Here is a 17621-nt window from a genome sequence, read left to right as displayed (position 1 = left end):
TTTGACCCATGCGGCTTATACAGAGGTGCTGGTGGTCGATGACTAAATTCTAATCTCGTGACACCTCCTTTACTTCAGAACTACTACTAACTGTTTAAATACTTGCGAGCCAGTGAAGAAACGATAGCTCTTTCTTTGGCAGGAGCCAATCACGAGCTATCAGTGCACTCACAACAAGTTTGTCAACCCACTGAAAATTGGGGGAGGTCAGTATATACAGTATAACAGTATACCAACATAAGAGTCTGACTCACGGTGTCATCTTACTGAGAACAGCACTAAATTGATCACACAGCAACTTAACACCCCAAAAGCATACCTCAGACATATACAAACATGTACCAATACAACTTTAAAATGAAGAAAAAACATTTTGAAGCAATTTGTCCATACAGATCTACAAACGTCAAATTCATTGTAATACATTTCTATATTGCTTTATCATTTTCTCGTGTTATTCAGAGCTGGCAAAGGGAACATGTTGAATCGAAATGAAGAAATGTATTAGCAATTGATGTGAAACAAAGAGGGGGTAGGATAGAATAAGCTCTGCTTCTTCCTACTCATTTTGAACATTTTGAATTGTGATATGTGATGAAATGAAATGTTCAACTAAATCAAATCAAATATTAATAAACAGAATATTTCTTAGAGCATAGAAAACCTGTTTATGACTTGCTACATACGTTTTTTGCCATTATTAGAGCGCTGAAGACATGAAATAACACCCCTTTACTCACTTTTACACTCCTATCATTCTTTGTTTACACCACATTACACTAATCCGCAGGCTACGGGATCACTGCAGGGACATAAGAGACTTTAAGAATAGCATGATAGTGAATTAACTAGTTAACCTCCAATTTATTTAATCTAAACTCAAGAAAGCGTTTCAAACGGAGTGGGGAAGAAGGACTAAGAAGAAGCCAAAAACTTACCACCTCCACACGCAATAGAAGGAGAACCTTTTTTCAATCTATCATGTCGGACATGCCACGGCTGACTCCATGCAGTGTTAAGGTAATGTAATCTAAGCTGAAGTCTAGGGATGAGCCGGATACTCGTTATAGACGAGGATCCGTTACAGATAATGCATTTTTTATGAGTACGAGCACAAAACGAGTACAGCTCATCATAATCCGTAACGTGATGGAGGAAAATCCTCATTGGGAAACTACATATGTATTCACTCTTCACGCTCTGTGATTGGTCAGTCACATACAGCGACCGCCCCTCCCTAGACAGACTTGCTACAGCTAACTTGCTTCGTTACGTACACGGTGCATTTGGCAAGTCAGAGCTGTAAACGGCTTGTGTTGCGTCGGTCCCTGCCAATGTTTTTGGGTTTGTTTTCGTCTGCTTTCTTCTAATTTGGCTAGTGATATAAAGTCAGTTGGAAAACTTTGCTTGTAGTACTGAACGCGGTGCCTTCGAGAAAACTACAGTGAACAAGGCTGACAGATTATTTTCCTGTTTGCCAACACTGGATGTTTGCATGAATCACCAACTTCACAAAGATCATTAAAAATAATTAAATAATGATGTTTTACAGATCACTTACACACATACACAGTACACATATAGCGGAATAATAAACAATACATATAGCAACTTCTGGTCAATCCATGTCAATTTCAGACTTAAAATAATAACCGATTTAAGCCCCACTTATTTCCTGTTAAGCCACGCCCACTTCTTGTTTATGCCCCGCCCACCCCGAGTCCAGATACGGACACAGATCATTTAGATGGGTGAACAGATACAGATACAGAACTATTACATGTACAAAACAACAATTTTAACGTTTTCCCATAATGCACTGCATAAAACATTTCATTGGACGACAGGTGGAATAGAAAATGGATGGATGGATGGGTGGCGCTGCAATGTTGCTTCTGTCCAACAGAGGGAGCCAGAGGAGCTTAGAGCCCAGAGGGAGGCTGACATCATTGCAGCACCCCAGCAGGCACCAAAGAATGCATTATGGCAACACTTAAAAATAGTTGAGTCTTTTTTCATTTTAAACTCGTATTGGTACTTGTATTGTATATTTCCTAGGTACCTTTTGAGTGTTAAGTTGCTGTGCGATGAGTTTAGTGTTCATACTAAGATGACACAGTGAGTCAGACTGTTATATTGACTGTTGACCTCATGCAATTTTCAGTGGGTTGACAAGCTTGTTGTGAGTTCACTGATAGCTCATGATTGGCTCCTGCCAAAGAAAGAGCTACCGTTTCCTCACTGACTTGTGAGCGGCACAGTATTCAAACGATTAGTAGTAATTCTGAATTAAAGGAGATGTCACAAGATTAGATTTTATCCATAAATCAGTCCCACCGCTGTATAAGCCACAGGGTTCAAAGTTTAAGAAAAAAGTAGCAGCTTATGCACCAGAATTTACGGTATATATTCTGTATATACTGTACAATACTTTGGTTTTAGGAGTTGTGCGTCATGTTGAATGTCCCATTCATAGGTTGACCAAACAACCTGTTTTCCCAGGACATGTCCTAGTTTTCGTGTTCTGCGTGTCGTGATGAAAATGTCCAGATTTTCATTGTTTTTGCATTGGGCCTCAGTATTAGGGCACTCTGCTGCATGTGACATAATCCCTGAGAGGCTGCTGAGCGGGCGGCTTTATGAATTAGTGTTGCCAAAGAAATAGCGAAAGATATGTACAGAGTTAATCCTCTGACGCTTGCCGAGTTGAAGTCTTGTAAAATTGGGGACGTCGAATTCCCGAGTTCTTGCAACTTTAGACAGCACATTTTCCCCAAACTTAACAAGCATTTGTTCTCAGATTCCTGTGTCGGTCTGTTTTTGGAATCGCGCCGATTTTTCAACCTTCCTTTGGAATTTGTGTCAATCAATAGTATTTCGTAATATAACCATTTTCTATGCATGCAGAGCAGGTATACTTTAAATGTATTGAAATTATGAGGCATCTGAAATTATGTCCTGGTTCAAATTAGGTGTCTGTATTTGAACCTGCAGTATACTGGAGTTATATAATGTATTCAGAATAGCTAATGCGACAATAGTGGTTATGGTTATGGTGATCCAATGGGTTTTTATACAAAATAAACATTGCTTTATAAACAGTAACATGTACAGCACGTTATTCATTTGCTAATCACATACAACACCAACTAATACTAATAATGTAGCTGAAGTACGAGGCGCCTCTGTCCACCAGAGGGAGCCAGAGGAGCACAGAGCCCCGAGGGAGGCTGATGTCATTGCAGCACCTCAATGAATGAAATACTCAGACGCAATGCCTTATGGGAAAACTTTGACCCTTAATATGCTTTAAATTGCATAGAGAGCAGGTGTCATATGGCTTAGCCTGTGGTTCAGGACTCTTTTTCCTTATACTTTGTAAACGTCAACTGCTGGCTCATTTTTGTGCATTGAGTTTTTTACTCAATCCATAATATTGAGTCCTACTTTGCGGAAATTCACTTATCACTGTCGGGTCTGGAACCAATTGACCGCTTACTGGTGGATAACAGCAGTATGACATGAATGTTTTATTAATGTGAGCGCTTTCATGTTGTTATTGTTTTTTTTCAAACTGTTGTTGGTGTCATGACTTTAACTTCAAACCCAATTGCTTATGCATGAGAGAATACCTTGAGGGGTTAACATCAGTCAGATGAAAAAGATCATCATGACTCCGACACCGTCACTGAGTGGGTTAGCCGCCTCCATGTACATCTTTTTTTTCCTTTAATCGTAAGAGAGAAGGAGATGGAATTTTTTTTGTAAGTGACAACATTTTCTTAATTTCTGTCTTAGATACTGGGCAGGTGAACAGCAGTACTGTAGGTGTGTTTGAGGGTCCCCTATGGAAACCCTGGACTGGTCTACAGTATACAGTATATGCTATACAATGGGTGTAATAATTATTTTATCCCCGGCTGGTTTATTGAACAGAGAAAGACATGTAACAGAGGGAGAACATACAGCAAATGGGTTTATATTGTATGTTTATATAGTGTGACATGTCATATCTCACTTCACTATCATCAGTATCGTGAGGGAGTTTTTAGTTTGCACTTCATTACATCGTAACGTTGTGAATTGACTATGAGCCTGTGTGCAGTCACAAGGATGACAAGTGATACCAAACCACACACGGATATGGGCCTTCACACTTCCTCCTCGGATCTGTCACACACGCAGATAAGCTTTTGTTTTCATGCTTGTAATGCTACAAATACATGCTCCTTTTCTGTTATAGTTACTTATAAAACTTTTCAAACATTGACTGATCTTTAAAAACCAATGGCTGTAAAGCCCGACTGGCATGGTTTGAAGCTTTTTAAATATTTTTGACACCATGAAAGGGCACTGACACGGGATTAATGCTCAATGAGTCATGCAAATTCCAAACATTTATGGGTTCAAGTCAGCATTTGTTCACATGCAGTCTGCTTATACACTCATTTATTTTTGGATTCCGAGGAGACCTCCATGTCATCATTGTGGGTTAATGGATTTTGCATATGCAGGAAATGTCTTAAATATTTAGCTTATTGAAAATGGAGTGGTTGGAGCAATGACTGAGCACAAATGTAGAAAAGGCAGAAGAGTAAAAGCTTTATTGACGTTTTAAAAAATACATTTGCCACTGACTTAATTAGGGCAGCCTATTCAAGCTAATGGGATTCAGTACAAGATATGCATCAAAGAACCTGCCTTGAGTGGGTGATGAGAACCAACTCATCAAATAATGTAGGAAAAATATTGTAAACATCTTTCAGTAAAATGCGGTGCAGTTCTACACCACAGCAAACAACAGTTATAAGCAGCTTTGTAAACAGTGATGGGCAAATTACTTCAAAAAAGTAAAATGTTACTGAGTACTTTCCCAAAAAAGTTATTGAATTAGTAACAGAAATAATCCTGCATAAATGTCATTACAAGGGAAACTAATTTTTGTGTTACTTTTTTGAAAAAACAACAAATATCTAAAAGAATTTGGATTTAGCTTTGCAGTGTGACAGCTTTTACCCACAGGCCATCAGGCTTCTCACCGAAGCACTCACACACACCGCACGCAACACACGCACACACTCATAGCACTTTTATTTATTTATTTATTTATTTGTATTATTTATTTGTATTAATGTCTCTTCTGTTGTTGTTGCTTAATTTATTGGTATATATGTTTCTTATGTTCTTATTCTTTCTTGTGTTTTCTTTTTTTTCTTGGGAGAATGAACAGAATAAGAATTTCATTGCATAGTATAACTGCCTGTTTTACCATGCATATGACAATAAAACTCTTGAATCTTTAATCTTGAATGTTTCATGAGAATAGGGCTGCGGCTGGGATCGGGATTTGCAATTCTCTGTGAAAAAAAGCTAGGGGGCAGTGTTTACTCTCGTTGACTAGCTAGTCTTGTTGACTAGCTACAGTGGAACCTCGTTTGGCGTACATCCTTTTTAGGTTAACGTTGAAAATTCACGGCCAAATTTTGTTTGCGTACATTTTCCAGTTAGTGTAAAATATGGCGCAACTTGTCTCCTATTATTAATACACTGCGTGAGTCCAACTGTGTTCATAATGTCTTTTTATCACAAAACATCCCTGTTAGCAGTCAATTAGCTTGCAGAAACCGTAAGTCAGCTCTGTCGCCGGTGTACGGTATGTTTATTTTGAGCGTGCATTCAATTTACATTGGAATACTTTGTTACAATTCACAATTCCACATGTGCGAAAAGGAGTAGGAAGAAGCAGAGCTTATTTAATCCTACTCCCGCTTTGTTTCACATCAACTGCTAATACATGTGTTCACTTCCTGTTATCAACATGAACTATTTAACAAATCTTAAATAACGTACAAAAATGATCAGGATGTATTACAAATGCTGTGTTATGGTAGAGTTAAGGCTTGTGGATCAATATATAATTTAACGTTCCCTCCTCTGTGTAATAAAAAGCAGTTGTTACAAAAAAAGATCCCTTTTCCTTTGCTGTTGTCTGGATCCACTTCTAGGTCTTCCTGTCCTGCAGTCTTTCGTGTTGTGTTGTGAATGTCACTGAATGCACATACATGGGTTCCCAATTTCAGTATTTCATGTTGAGCAGGCCCTTGCAACGTGGTAGTGATGTCAAATGTTGATGAACGTAATCCTTCCAACTGCGTCATTCTTTGTTTGTGGGTTGTGTCATCCATTTTCCTTGTTGTCATGGTGATGTGATCTTCAATATCAGCATTGACTCTGTAGTTCTTTGCTAACTAACAGTTATGCCACAAGTCTAAAAAATGTTAACAGAAAACATGTGTTTATAGTTTAACAAGTATAGTTTTACATGCAAAATCAATTCTGAATGCATATAAATGCCGAATGAAAGGCATGACATTTAAGTTTCCGTTTACCTTCATTAAGGAGGTGATTATCGCCAAAGGCACCATGTGGCAGTGAGTTTTCTTGAATTTAATAGTGTTGTTCACCTTCTTTTTCTTTGGCTCCATTTATTTTGCAACCGTGATCAATAAGAACAGCAGAGACTTGAGGCAAAAAAAAATATTGAATTGAAGAAATAACTCTGTCTGTCTGTGTTGATCTCGCTGCCACATTGTGTCTTTGACAACAATCACATCTTCAATGAAGATAAAAGTAACCTAAAATGTTCCTTTATAAATTTCACTCATCATTTATATGTATTTATATGCATTTAGAATTGTTTTTTGCATGTGAAAAAATTATTGTAAATCTGCGTGTATTGGCTTTCTGGAACGGATTAATTGGATTTACATTATTTCTTATGGGAAAAATGTATTTGGTTAGAGTACATTTCGGTTAGAGTCAGACCTTCTGGAACGGTTTAATGATGCTAACCAAGGTTCCACACTATTGCCTGTGCAGTAGATATTTCATGCAGATATCAGTGCATAATGACGCGCCACATTTCACAATGTTGCAACGTTTGAAATAGTAATTGGAAAACAACAACAGTGTTAGTAACAATAACGCCGTTTCTCCCAGCATTGCTTGTAAATGAAAAATCAAAGATAAGCAATATTATCTTTGCAAACATTACATTATTCACTCAACGCTTCTCTTTAGATTGGCAGATGACAGGTGTGTGTACATACCAGAGAGATACAATCAAGGTGGCAACGCAAATGTATAGACTTGCATCATTGGTTAAAAGTCTTTGGAATATGCAGTTCCTGGTGTGTACCCTTGGAATCTTTTATAAAGTCTGACAACTCCTGCATGCATTTGTGTACAGTATATCACCCCATCTGGTTCTAAACCAGTACTTTTGATATGCATTACCACACAAATGCTACTTACAGTATGTTACAGTCCAGACTACAAAGATCACTTTATAGCTTTTGCCTAGTACTCCCACTGCATGGATGCTCAGCGTCCCTCAGGGAGACAGGCATTTGGGTTCACAGTCTACAGCCAAACAAACCTGGCACGGGAGGTCCTTACATTGCCACGGATTTGGATACAGATTCCAGAAAAGTCCTGTATATGTCTGACTTCAGGAAGCGGGGGTAAGAATCCCTCTCCATTAGCCCGTAGACGATCCTCTGGGCCTCATCAAAGCACCCTGCGCAACCTGCCTTAAGGCTGCGTCTGATCTGCTCTCTGGTCTTGTGATCAATGTTAATCTGGAAGACACACATGCAGGTTTTACTACTTGTACTGCCGTCTTCCACGTCCAATAACTGTCATTCCGTATGGGTGCTGCATGTGTGCACACCTCTCTCGGTGCCTCGGCCTGAATGTAACATTTGAAGATTTTCTTTGCCTTGGATGTCATCCTGAAGGGGGACCTGATTTTCTTGTATTCCTCGCATACTAGCCAAAACTCCATGTTTTCATCACTGAACTCGGATTTCAGGAAAGCCTGGAATATCTTTATTCCATCTAATCCAAGAAAAGGTCAGAGTTAGTAAGTGCAGAGAGGAAAGAACAAGCATGGAATAGCATTGGAACTAAAGGATTAACTTACATTTTGATGCTATAAGTCTCTCCAGGGAGTGTGACCACTGGGACAATTCTTCAAAACAAAGCCTTCAAATGGTGGGAATGGTAAAACACATTACCGTGGCTCCAAAGGTGTTTATTTTGTAACCATCTACTGTAGGTTTTGATGGACCTACCCCTCAGTGCTGGATGCTTGAGATGATCTGCACTGTAGTCGAAACTTTAGGTTTCTTTCTCTGTCCACACAAACCACCAGGCCTTATTTTATTACTTACGCAAACGTGTTAAATATCAATAAGAAGAAACTACAGTCCCGTTAAAGTACTCACCTTTTTCTTGCTGGTTTGTTCTTCTCAGTGTCCATGCTGAGGAGTGTCTTTCTTGGTGCTGATGAGACTGAACTTGACATGCAGAACTTAGTTTTTTTGTGCACATGTATCGACATATGTTGGACCGCTCCAAATAAATAAAACAGCAACTTCAGCTCCCGCTGTTCTGTGGAGCTACCAAAACTTATATACAAGAGGCAGAGGTGTTGAATAAGTATCACAGTCTCATTTTGGGCTAACCGCAGACTAAAAGAGGAAGTTGAGCATGACGTAAATCTGCGCCTGCCTGCAGCTACGACGGCATGTACTGAAACCTGCTGACATAATTGGACATCTCGTCTGGCGATGCAAATGTGACAGTGGAAAGCAGATAGGCAAATGTTTGCCCCATTTTTGCAACGACAAAGAAGGGATTCAAAGAGCAGATGTTTTGGAAAGTATATGTTGAAATGTCAAGTTAGGGTAAAAGCAGGATAAAAATCATCACAACACTTTGTCTATGTTTTCGACCATGGATCCTGCACCATCCCCTCAGACTAGAGCAGTCCTATCTAGTTGTGAGCATGAACTGATGAAGCCTGCTTGGATGAGAGGTGAAACGTCTCCCTGGATGACCTGAACAGTCTTGTTGTGATCGATTCACTGCCCTGAAAATACAATGACCTGGAGGAATGAAATGATTCACGGACATACCATGTATCCTGATAAGCTGCAGCTTATCCCCGCTGACTTTAAACTGGATTGGTCGTTACTCAATCACAAGGAACAGATACAGACAGACACCCAGTGACAGTCACAATCAGACCGTCACAGGAAGTGACCCCACGTTGCCTGCACAGACCTCAGGCAAGTTAACCAAAAACCCCCGTCTAGCTTTCCTCATGTTTGTTTCTGATAAATTCCCAAAGGCAGGGGAAAGTGTGTAGTTTTTCTAATAGCTTATTTACAATAAACAACATCACTGCTCACCTGCAGAGAAAAATAGAGTTTTAGGTGCATCTTAACAAAGACATAGCATATCAAGTGACATAGTGGAGCGCGTGACACATTTATCCATGTTAGCAGACTGACACAAAAACCACAAAACCAATTTCCATAAAACATTGCGGATGAGTTAACATCAATTAATTATTCATGGCATGGTACTCGTGTCTTATTTGTGTCTTACATGTCTTATTTCAGACTATTTTGCATACTGTTTTGCAGGGACTCCGCAAAAGTCATGTTCTCGTAGAGACGTCCTCATTTGTCGCGGTTAATTGGTTTCAAACCCGATAAGTGTATTCCTGCAAAGTAGGATTCAATAATAATAAATTGACTATTTTTGTAGTTAGAGCATCGGAAACCTGTTTATGACTTTCTAAATCCAATTTTTACCATTATTAGATTCCTGTAGACATTAAATTATACCCCTATAGTCACCTTTACACTCCTATTATTGTTTGTTTACAACACATTGCTCAACTGTAATGTGCAGGCTATGGGATCACTGCAGGGACACAAGACTTGCTACCGAGCCAACAAGAGTTCATGTACTGAAGAAAGGGTTTCAAACGGCGTGGGGAAGAAAGACAAAGTAAGAAGACAAAAATTGACCATTTTCACACAGGAGGAGCACTTTTTTTTCACTCTATCAACCAAATTTGGTTTACCAACCAGAATTACCCCAAAAGCACAAGGACGACTCAACCAAGAGGTCACAAAAGACCCCACAACAACATCCAAAGAACCGCAGTTCTCACTCATTTGCCTCAGTCAAGGTCACAGTTCATGACTCTACCATAAGAAAGGCACTGGGCAAAAATGGCCTGCATGGCAGATTTCAAAGACGAAAACCACTGCTGAACAAAAAAAATTAAGGCTTGTCTCAGTTTTGCCAGAAAACATCTTGATGATTTTGGTCTGACAAGACAAACGTTGAACTTTTTGGAAGGTGTGTGTCCCATTACATCTGGCGTAAAAGTAATGCATTTCAGAAAAAGAACATCATACCAAAAGTAAAATATGGTGGTGTAGTGTAATGGTCTGGGGCTGATTTGCTGCTTTTAGTACCCGGAAGACTTGCTGTGATAAATGGAACCATGAATTCTGCTGTCTACCAAAAAATCCTGAAGGAGAATGTCCGGCCATCTGTTGGTGACCTCAAGCAACTTGGGTTCTGCAGCAGGACAATGATCCAAAACACAGCAGCAAGTCCTCTGTTCTGTCCTCTGAATGGCTGAGAAAAAACAAAATGAAGACTTTGGAGTGGCCTAGTCAAACTCCTGACCTGAATCTTATTGAGATGCTGTGACATGACCTTAAAAAGCCGCTTCACGCCGCTATATTGGGTAATGTGAGTGAAAAGGTCACTCTGGGGGTGTTATTTCATGTCTAGAAGGCTCTAATAATTTTTAAAAAAGCATACTTAAAAGGACAAAAATAGGTTTTAACTATGAAAATCTTTAATTTAAAAATAAATAAATCTACTACCCTGAAATGAACTTATTACAGTCGGGTCTGGAACTGATTAACCGCAATAAACGAGGGATTATTTTATTGATTTTGTCGAAATTGGGGTTGGTTGCTGCAAAAACACCACCACAGCCTAACATTGCACAACCCCCTTATCCTGAAACCCTCAGTGCTCGAAAGAGAAGCCCTTTCGTATCATTATTTAGTGTGTCACTTTTAAAGGTTTGTGCTGTTGTCACAGCGTTTTTATTTGCGTTTTTATTTGACGTCAGTGTGGGTCCAAATTCACGTTTGGCCGGTTGCTGTTGCAACACAAATTTCTTATCTCCTACTGTTGTCCACTTCCTCCAGTAAACTATTGCCGTGACACTGAGATATATATTGTTTGTTTTTTTTCACTTCCTCCTGCCGTGAATGTTCACTCTTACTTGAACGTCACATCATGCGTGGGTTGTCTATCGACATTTTTCTCTTGAAAAGGATCCTTGAATGCTAAGAGGAAGCAGTGGTGAGATCAACACATGTGTGCAGTGTTTGGAAGCTTCTATCGCATTTCAAATAATTCCAAAACAATGAGTTGAACCAAATGTTTTTATAACTCTACCTTCCAGTCACAACACACACGATGCAAAAGAACATCATAATCTTTCATGCTTTATACTTAGTTTTTAAAAAGCTTCATAGGTTTTGTATTTTGTATACTGCAGGGAATTTACTGAAATAATCTACTTTTAGATTTGCGTGAACAACAAATGATGTCCTCGGGAAACCGATTGCTCATCTCCCTCTGATACATTGTAATCTTATCAAAAAGACCAAACTCAAACTGACTTTACATAATGACTTTGACACTGTCATGTTCAGCAGGACAGGCCTGCGCTCTTATTTTGGAATGGTGTACTTCCTGCTGGGGGTAGGATGCAGCCGCATTACCCCAGTGGAACTGTGTGCAGCTGTTTGCAATTGCAGTCAGTTGGGTGCATAAGCCCAGCGTCGGTTGTGTTTTCACAGAGCCTTTTCCTCTGTCGCTTTTTGCCGCATGTTTCCTGCACAACTGTGAGTACCTGCACCTGCTTGTGTATAACAAAAGGACTTTTATTTGCATGCTGCGTCTGTCTCTGCATACCGGAGGTCCAGCATTCGACAGCTCATCAAAAATGTAAGAAAATGAACTAGTCAAAGATGACCCCCGTGGAGACATTCCATGGGAATTTGTCTTTGGAAATGGCCTCTCAGTACGAGCGTATGCGGTGTGACCACGAGGCACCTGGAGGATCGTTTAAGTTGAACAAACCTTGTGGTGGGGTCGTCCCTCCAACTGGATTCAAGACCCACCTCCAGCCCCTCCCAGCCGCACAGCCACAACACCTGCCCAGGCTGAGGTCAGGTCACCTGTGGCACCTTTTACATCTCCATGCAGGGCCGAGGTTGGATCACCTCTGGCTCTATAGCTCCACACTCGGCCGAGGGCAAGTCTTTACCTGATCAGGCGGTCCAGGCGGAGGCCAGGTTGCCTTCTGCCCCGTGGTTCTGGCCGCCCCATCTCCAGCTCTGGCTTCGCGGACCTGGCCGCCTCAGCCATCTCCAACTCAGCCGCCGCAAACCTGGCCGCGCCGGCCATCCACAATTCCTGCGGCAGAAGTGGCAAGTCCTCGCCTGCCAGTGTTGCTGGCTGCAGCGTCGCCACCAGATGCTGCCTGGCTGGCAGCGAGGACGCCGGCCTGTCATCTGTGTTTGTCCCTCCGTGGTGGTGGGGACGTGCATGAGTTTGCATGTTTTCCCCATGCGTGCGTGGGTTTTCTCTGGGTACTCCAACTTCCTCCCAGTCACCAACTTCCTAATTGGTGACTCTAAATTATCCATAGGCGTGAATGTGAGTGGTTGTTTGGATAGCCTGTATGTTCCCTGTGATTGACTGGCGACCGGTTCAGGGTGTACCCCGCCTCTCGCCTGAAGTTAGCTGGGATGAGCTCCAGCATACCCCCGTGACCCTAGTGAGGATAAGCGGCATAGAAGATGGATGAATGTTCCAGCAAACAAGTCTGGTGCTTGTCTCACCGAACAATTACTAGTGACCAATGTAGAATTTGAATGTGTCTTCATAATTCCTCGTATTTTAGTTCATTTAGCCATTTTTATGCTTGAAAATGCTTAATTTAGGCAAAAAAAAAAAAGTAAAATTTGCTTAAATATGTATATATTTTGACTAATATGACGTATTCAACCATTCAACCAACCTTGTTCAGCTACATGTGAGGGTGCGACGAGTTGAAACCAATGAAAAATTTCACTCATTTTTTTAATAAGACACCCTAAAATCAAAGTTCAAAAAGTCACATATTTATTTGGAAAGAAAATGCGTCAGAGAATATTTAAATTTCTGTCAGTTACAATCAGTTCGATAATAATACTTGACATGTGGGTATTCGTTCTTTAGTAGGGTGGAGCGGAGAAAATAGATCTCAGTGCACAATCTGTCTTTAAAGACCTTTATTATCTTCACTTAATTAAAAAGATAACAGTATAATACAAGCTGCAAATGGTCTCGGACTGTCTACTGCCACACAGGTTGAGAAAAATCTACATTCTGTACACTTCAAGCCGATAGTAAGGCTACTGCCGATGAGAGATTTGGAGAGATTTTGCACGTCTGTGGTTTAAAAACAGTCACCTTGAGTCAGTTCTCCTCAGCAGGCCTTGATAGATGTCAGATTTGAGGAAGCGTGGGTAGCAATCTCTGGCCATCAAGCAGTAGATGAGCTTCTGTGCCGTGTCGAACGAAGTCAGGGTCGGCTGAGAGATGTTCTTTGTTATGTTCTCCCTGGTAGCACAATCAATGTTGATCTGGAATCAAATCATAGAGAACACAGCTCGTCTTTCACCTTTCACTGTGGTCTTCTGGAGAAGAGGAGGCCATCTTGAATGAATTGTGCAGTAATAACTAATGAAGGGAGTATGCCATTACCGTTACAGTGAAATGTTGTGTCTTATTATCAATAATCAATCAATCAAGAATCTGAATGCTGTTTCAGTCGCCATTGTTGACTGTTTTTCAAAAAAGTAATGCAATAATTACAGTCCCTGGTAACTAATTACGTTTATGAATAATTGCATTACTAATTCAAACACTTTTAGGGGAAAGCAACTAGTAACTATAACTAATTACTTGTTTTCATAAATTTGTCCAACAATGCTTATAATATTTTACGCATCAGAAAAAGTACGATGTTGTATTTTTAGGGGTACAATGGTTTGTCACCGAGTTGGTGCTACTTTTTTTACCATTGACAACTGACATGCAGTAATGCAACCTTTTTAGACCTGAAATATTATTATATTTGTTATTTTTAGTAATAAATAATGATAATATATATGATAGTTGTTGTTATTATTATTATCGTTAGTAGTAGTCAAATGTCGCATTTTTTTTGTATTTTTTGGTATATTTTTGTAATTGGTTTTCAATAAATCAGAATTAATCACCATTTGCACCCTGCCTCTCGCCCAAAGTGAGCTGGGATAGGCCCCAGCATACCCGCACGACACTAGTGAGGACAAGCGAAATAGCAAATGGATGGATGGATAGTCACCATTTGTAACTATGTCTGAAATATGCCCATTTTTTACTATATTTTATGAAAAGAAAAGATAAATGACAGGACAGTATTTATATTTGTATGTATTAACAGCTCCGAATGAACCGAAAATTTAAATCAAGCTCCAAGATAACGCACATCAATAATAACAATAATTTGTGTCGTGGTCCTCCAGTGACAATGAGCAAGTGTCGTTCCGATGCCGAACGGACTAAAGGCGTTTTTGTGAGTTGGAAATACACACATGGTGTTGGAATTGCACTGTTGTTGATGTGTTCAGGTCAGAATAAAGTGTGACACTCTTGTGTGGCTGTGTGCGGATGCAATTGTGCCTCCGACTGCCATCACAACAGCGAGATGTGGCTTGACATGATGTTCATGTGTTAATTAAAAACTAAACTAAAAATGTTAACATAATCAGTGAAATAAATTAGTTAACGCACTACTTTTGACAGCCCTTTCTACATATATATGCCGCACCGGACTATAAGCCGCACATGTCCACGTCGTAAAATAGCATATTGTGCCGCGCACGAGTCTGTGAGGGCCAGACAGCTCCTTGACAGGGTCGCTGAAAAACAAGAAGCTCACAACAAGCTAGTCAACCCATTCAACGGTCTGACTCACTGTGTCATCTTACAAAGAACACTAAACTCATCACACAGCAACCTAACACTCAAAAAGTATACCTAATAAATATAATAAATATACAAACATGTATCAATACGAATACAAAATGCATTTTCCCATAATGCATTTCTTCTGAGTAAAGCATTTCATTGGAGGACAAGCAGCATAGAAAATGGATGGCTGGATGGATGGCGCTGCAATGCTGCCTCAGTCCACCAGAGGGAGCCAGAGGAGCCCACAGCACAGAGGGGGGCTGACGTCATTGCGGTGCCCTGGTAGGCACCAATGAATGCATCGCTCAGACACAATGCATTATGGGAACACAGATATACATTTTGAGTGTTAAGTTGCTGTGTGATGAGTTCAATGTTCTTTGTAAAATGACACGATGAGTCAAACTGTTGTATTGTTACACTGTTATATATAATGACCTCCTGCGATTTCCTATGGGTTGACAAGCTCGTTGTGAGTGCGCTGATAGCTTGTGATTGGCTCCTGCCAAAGAAAGAGCACTGACTCACTGACTCGCGAGCGATTTAAACGATTAGTAGTAGTTCTTAAGTAAAGGAGATGTCACAAGATTATAAATTAGCCGCACCGCTGTATAAGCCACAGGGTCGAAAGTTTAAGAAAAAAGTAGCGGCTTATACACCAGAAATTACTGTTAGTATTTTTAATTTGGACATATTTTTATTCAGTGATAGGCTGAGACATGAGTCATATAATTCTGCTGCTTTACAAATACAGTATATAATTTTTCCCTACCGCCGCATATTAAAAAAATGGTGAACACAAAGCTTTGCAGCAGCCGCTAATTTACCTCGATGTTGTATTTATATCATATCAGCCTCTGACTTCTTGGTCCTGCCGGTACCTGTCTGGGCGCTTCTGTTTGGACAAACTCAGAGTAGATCCTGTTGGCAGAAGAGATCATCTCTGGGACCGTCTTAGTCTTTTTATACTCCTCACACGCAAGCCAAAACAGGATGTTCTCCTCACTGTGCTCCGACTGCAGGAACTCTCGGAAAGCTAACTGTCCGGCTGAAAGCAAAGTGCAAATGCTGTATAATAACCTGTACGAATGGAGGGGGAGGATATGTCAATCACAATAAAGTGGCACTCACCTTTACAAGTGAGGACTTTGTCCATCGACTCACTCCAGGTGTCAACATCCTCCAGTGGGTCCTTGGGAAAGCAACACAACCTAGCCTTGAAAAGAGAATCAAGATCGATCACAAATCCATGAGGGCATCATTATGTAGGCCAGCAAACACTCCATTTGATAGACCAGGCAGCTACTTGTAAAATAAACATACACTATAGTGCAAAATGAGACTTACAGTCAGTGAAATCCTCCTTGGTATTTTCCACATGGCTGCTGTAAACGCTTAATGCCCAATAATCAAAATGCAATGACTCACTTTATTGCCATCTCTTTGTCCTAAACGAACGGGAAACAGCAGACAATACACTGGCAGGCTGATGATGTGACTGTGATTGTTTTGAAATGCCGGAGACAAGCGACTGAACAAATCCAAATGAGCCATCCCGACATGAATGGAAGATATGGAAATGTGGATGCAAAGTGTTGTTGTTGGGACAGATCGGGGCGTCCTTCCTTGTCTGCCACACCTCAGAAACCTCAGACGGCTCAGCTGTGATTTAGCTTCACCTCACCTCTTGACCCTGTGTGCTGTGTAGTATCTGTATCGGATCAAAATTGATATTTTTCAGGTCTATGTTTATTTTCACCATTTTGTTGTTGTTGTTGTGTTGTTCAAATATATTGTATGTATTTATACAGTATTTTGTTATACAGTAATCCCTTGTGTATCACGGTTAATTGGTTCCAGACCCGACCGTGATAAGTGAATTTTCGTGAAGTTGGATTCCCTATTTATAAATGGAATATTTTCATAGTAGGAGCATAGAAAACTTGTTTACAACCTTCTAAATATGCTTTTTAACACAATTATTAGAGCCCTGTAGACATGGAATAACACCCCTATAGTCACCTTTACACTTAAATACGCCATTTAAGACGTAAGTTGCTATAAATGTGTTCTCCAGGGGAGCGGAGTGACGGGCAGACAGGAAGTGACGCCGGGGTTCAGCGTTGATTATCAGCTTTGTGGGTTTTTTATTAGTTATTATTATGCCTGTTGTGAGATAATTCAACCCCGCAATAAAAACCCGTTGATCTGGCCGTCAAGTCTACCGTGTGTGTCACCGAACATTACAGTAACATTACTGACACCTACTGACCAGTTTACAATACTACATATCATTCACAGCGTTTTTGAATGCGTTTTCTGAATGCCTTTTATTAGAATTTTAGTTAATTAATCCATTTTTATTCTTGAATTTAGGCAAAAAATGTAACATTTGCTTAAATATGCATTATTTTTTACTAATAATTGGCCGTATTCAACCACAAAACAGCATAATTTACTGATTAATACATTTTTTGAAAAAACGTGATACAGTGACGCCACAAGATTTGAACCCTGAAGTGTCTAGGGATGACTATTATTTACAAATTCAGGGAATTTGACATATGAGAGCTTTGTGGGCAAAAAGTAAAAAAGGATTTGAATGAAAGCCAGTACTGTATGTATGTAGTACATTCAGAGATACGGACGCAAGCTGACTG

General features: G+C 40.1%; 2 protein-coding genes across 2 annotated transcripts; both read right to left on the bottom strand.

Annotated features, from left to right (window-relative positions):
- Positions 1–4664: 4664 nt before the first annotated feature.
- Positions 4665–8426, bottom strand: LOC129176779 (regulator of G-protein signaling 13-like). The gene is made up of 5 exons (XM_054767166.1): positions 8289–8426; positions 8136–8195; positions 7985–8046; positions 7733–7899; positions 4665–7640 (listed from the first exon to the last, which is right to left on the bottom strand). The coding sequence occupies exons 1-5, from the start codon at positions 8402–8404 to the stop codon at positions 7455–7457; spliced, it is 591 nt and encodes a 196-aa protein (XP_054623141.1). The 5' UTR covers positions 8405–8426; the 3' UTR covers positions 4665–7454.
- Positions 8427–13085: 4659 nt separating this feature from the next.
- LOC129177004 (regulator of G-protein signaling 21-like) lies at positions 13086–16492 on the bottom strand. Its single transcript, XM_054767674.1, has 4 exons — positions 16309–16492; positions 16093–16177; positions 15843–16009; positions 13086–13586 (listed from the first exon to the last, which is right to left on the bottom strand). The coding sequence occupies exons 1-4, from the start codon at positions 16339–16341 to the stop codon at positions 13410–13412; spliced, it is 462 nt and encodes a 153-aa protein (XP_054623649.1). The 5' UTR covers positions 16342–16492; the 3' UTR covers positions 13086–13409.
- Between the last annotated feature and the right edge of the window lie 1129 nt (positions 16493–17621).

The sequence above is a fragment of the Dunckerocampus dactyliophorus genome, chromosome 2 (assembly GCF_027744805.1).
Source record: "Dunckerocampus dactyliophorus isolate RoL2022-P2 chromosome 2, RoL_Ddac_1.1, whole genome shotgun sequence".
Classification (NCBI taxonomy): Eukaryota; Metazoa; Chordata; class Actinopteri; order Syngnathiformes; family Syngnathidae; genus Dunckerocampus; species Dunckerocampus dactyliophorus.
Note: the sequence above shows the minus strand (reverse complement) of the source record. Positions and strands in the feature narration are given on the sequence as shown.

Coding starts and splice junctions, on each gene's coding strand:
- LOC129176779 (XM_054767166.1), bottom strand. CDS start 8,404: ATGTCGATACATGTGCACAAAAAAACTAAGTTCTGCATGTCAAGTTCA. Junction 8,196..8,288: donor AACAAACCAGCAAGAAAAAG/GTGAGTACTTTA, acceptor TTGTGTGGACAG/AGAAAGAAACCTAAAGTTTC. Junction 7,900..7,984: donor GAGACTTATAGCATCAAAAT/GTAAGTTAATCC, acceptor TTCTTGGATTAG/ATGGAATAAAGATATTCCAG.
- LOC129177004 (XM_054767674.1), bottom strand. CDS start 16,341: ATGTGGAAAATACCAAGGAGGATTTCACTGACT. Junction 16,010..16,092: donor CAAAGTCCTCACTTGTAAAG/GTGAGTGCCACT, acceptor CTTTGCTTTCAG/CCGGACAGTTAGCTTTCCGA. Junction 13,587..15,842: donor AAACAGAAGCGCCCAGACAG/GTACCGGCAGGA, acceptor ATTTGATTCCAG/ATCAACATTGATTGTGCTAC.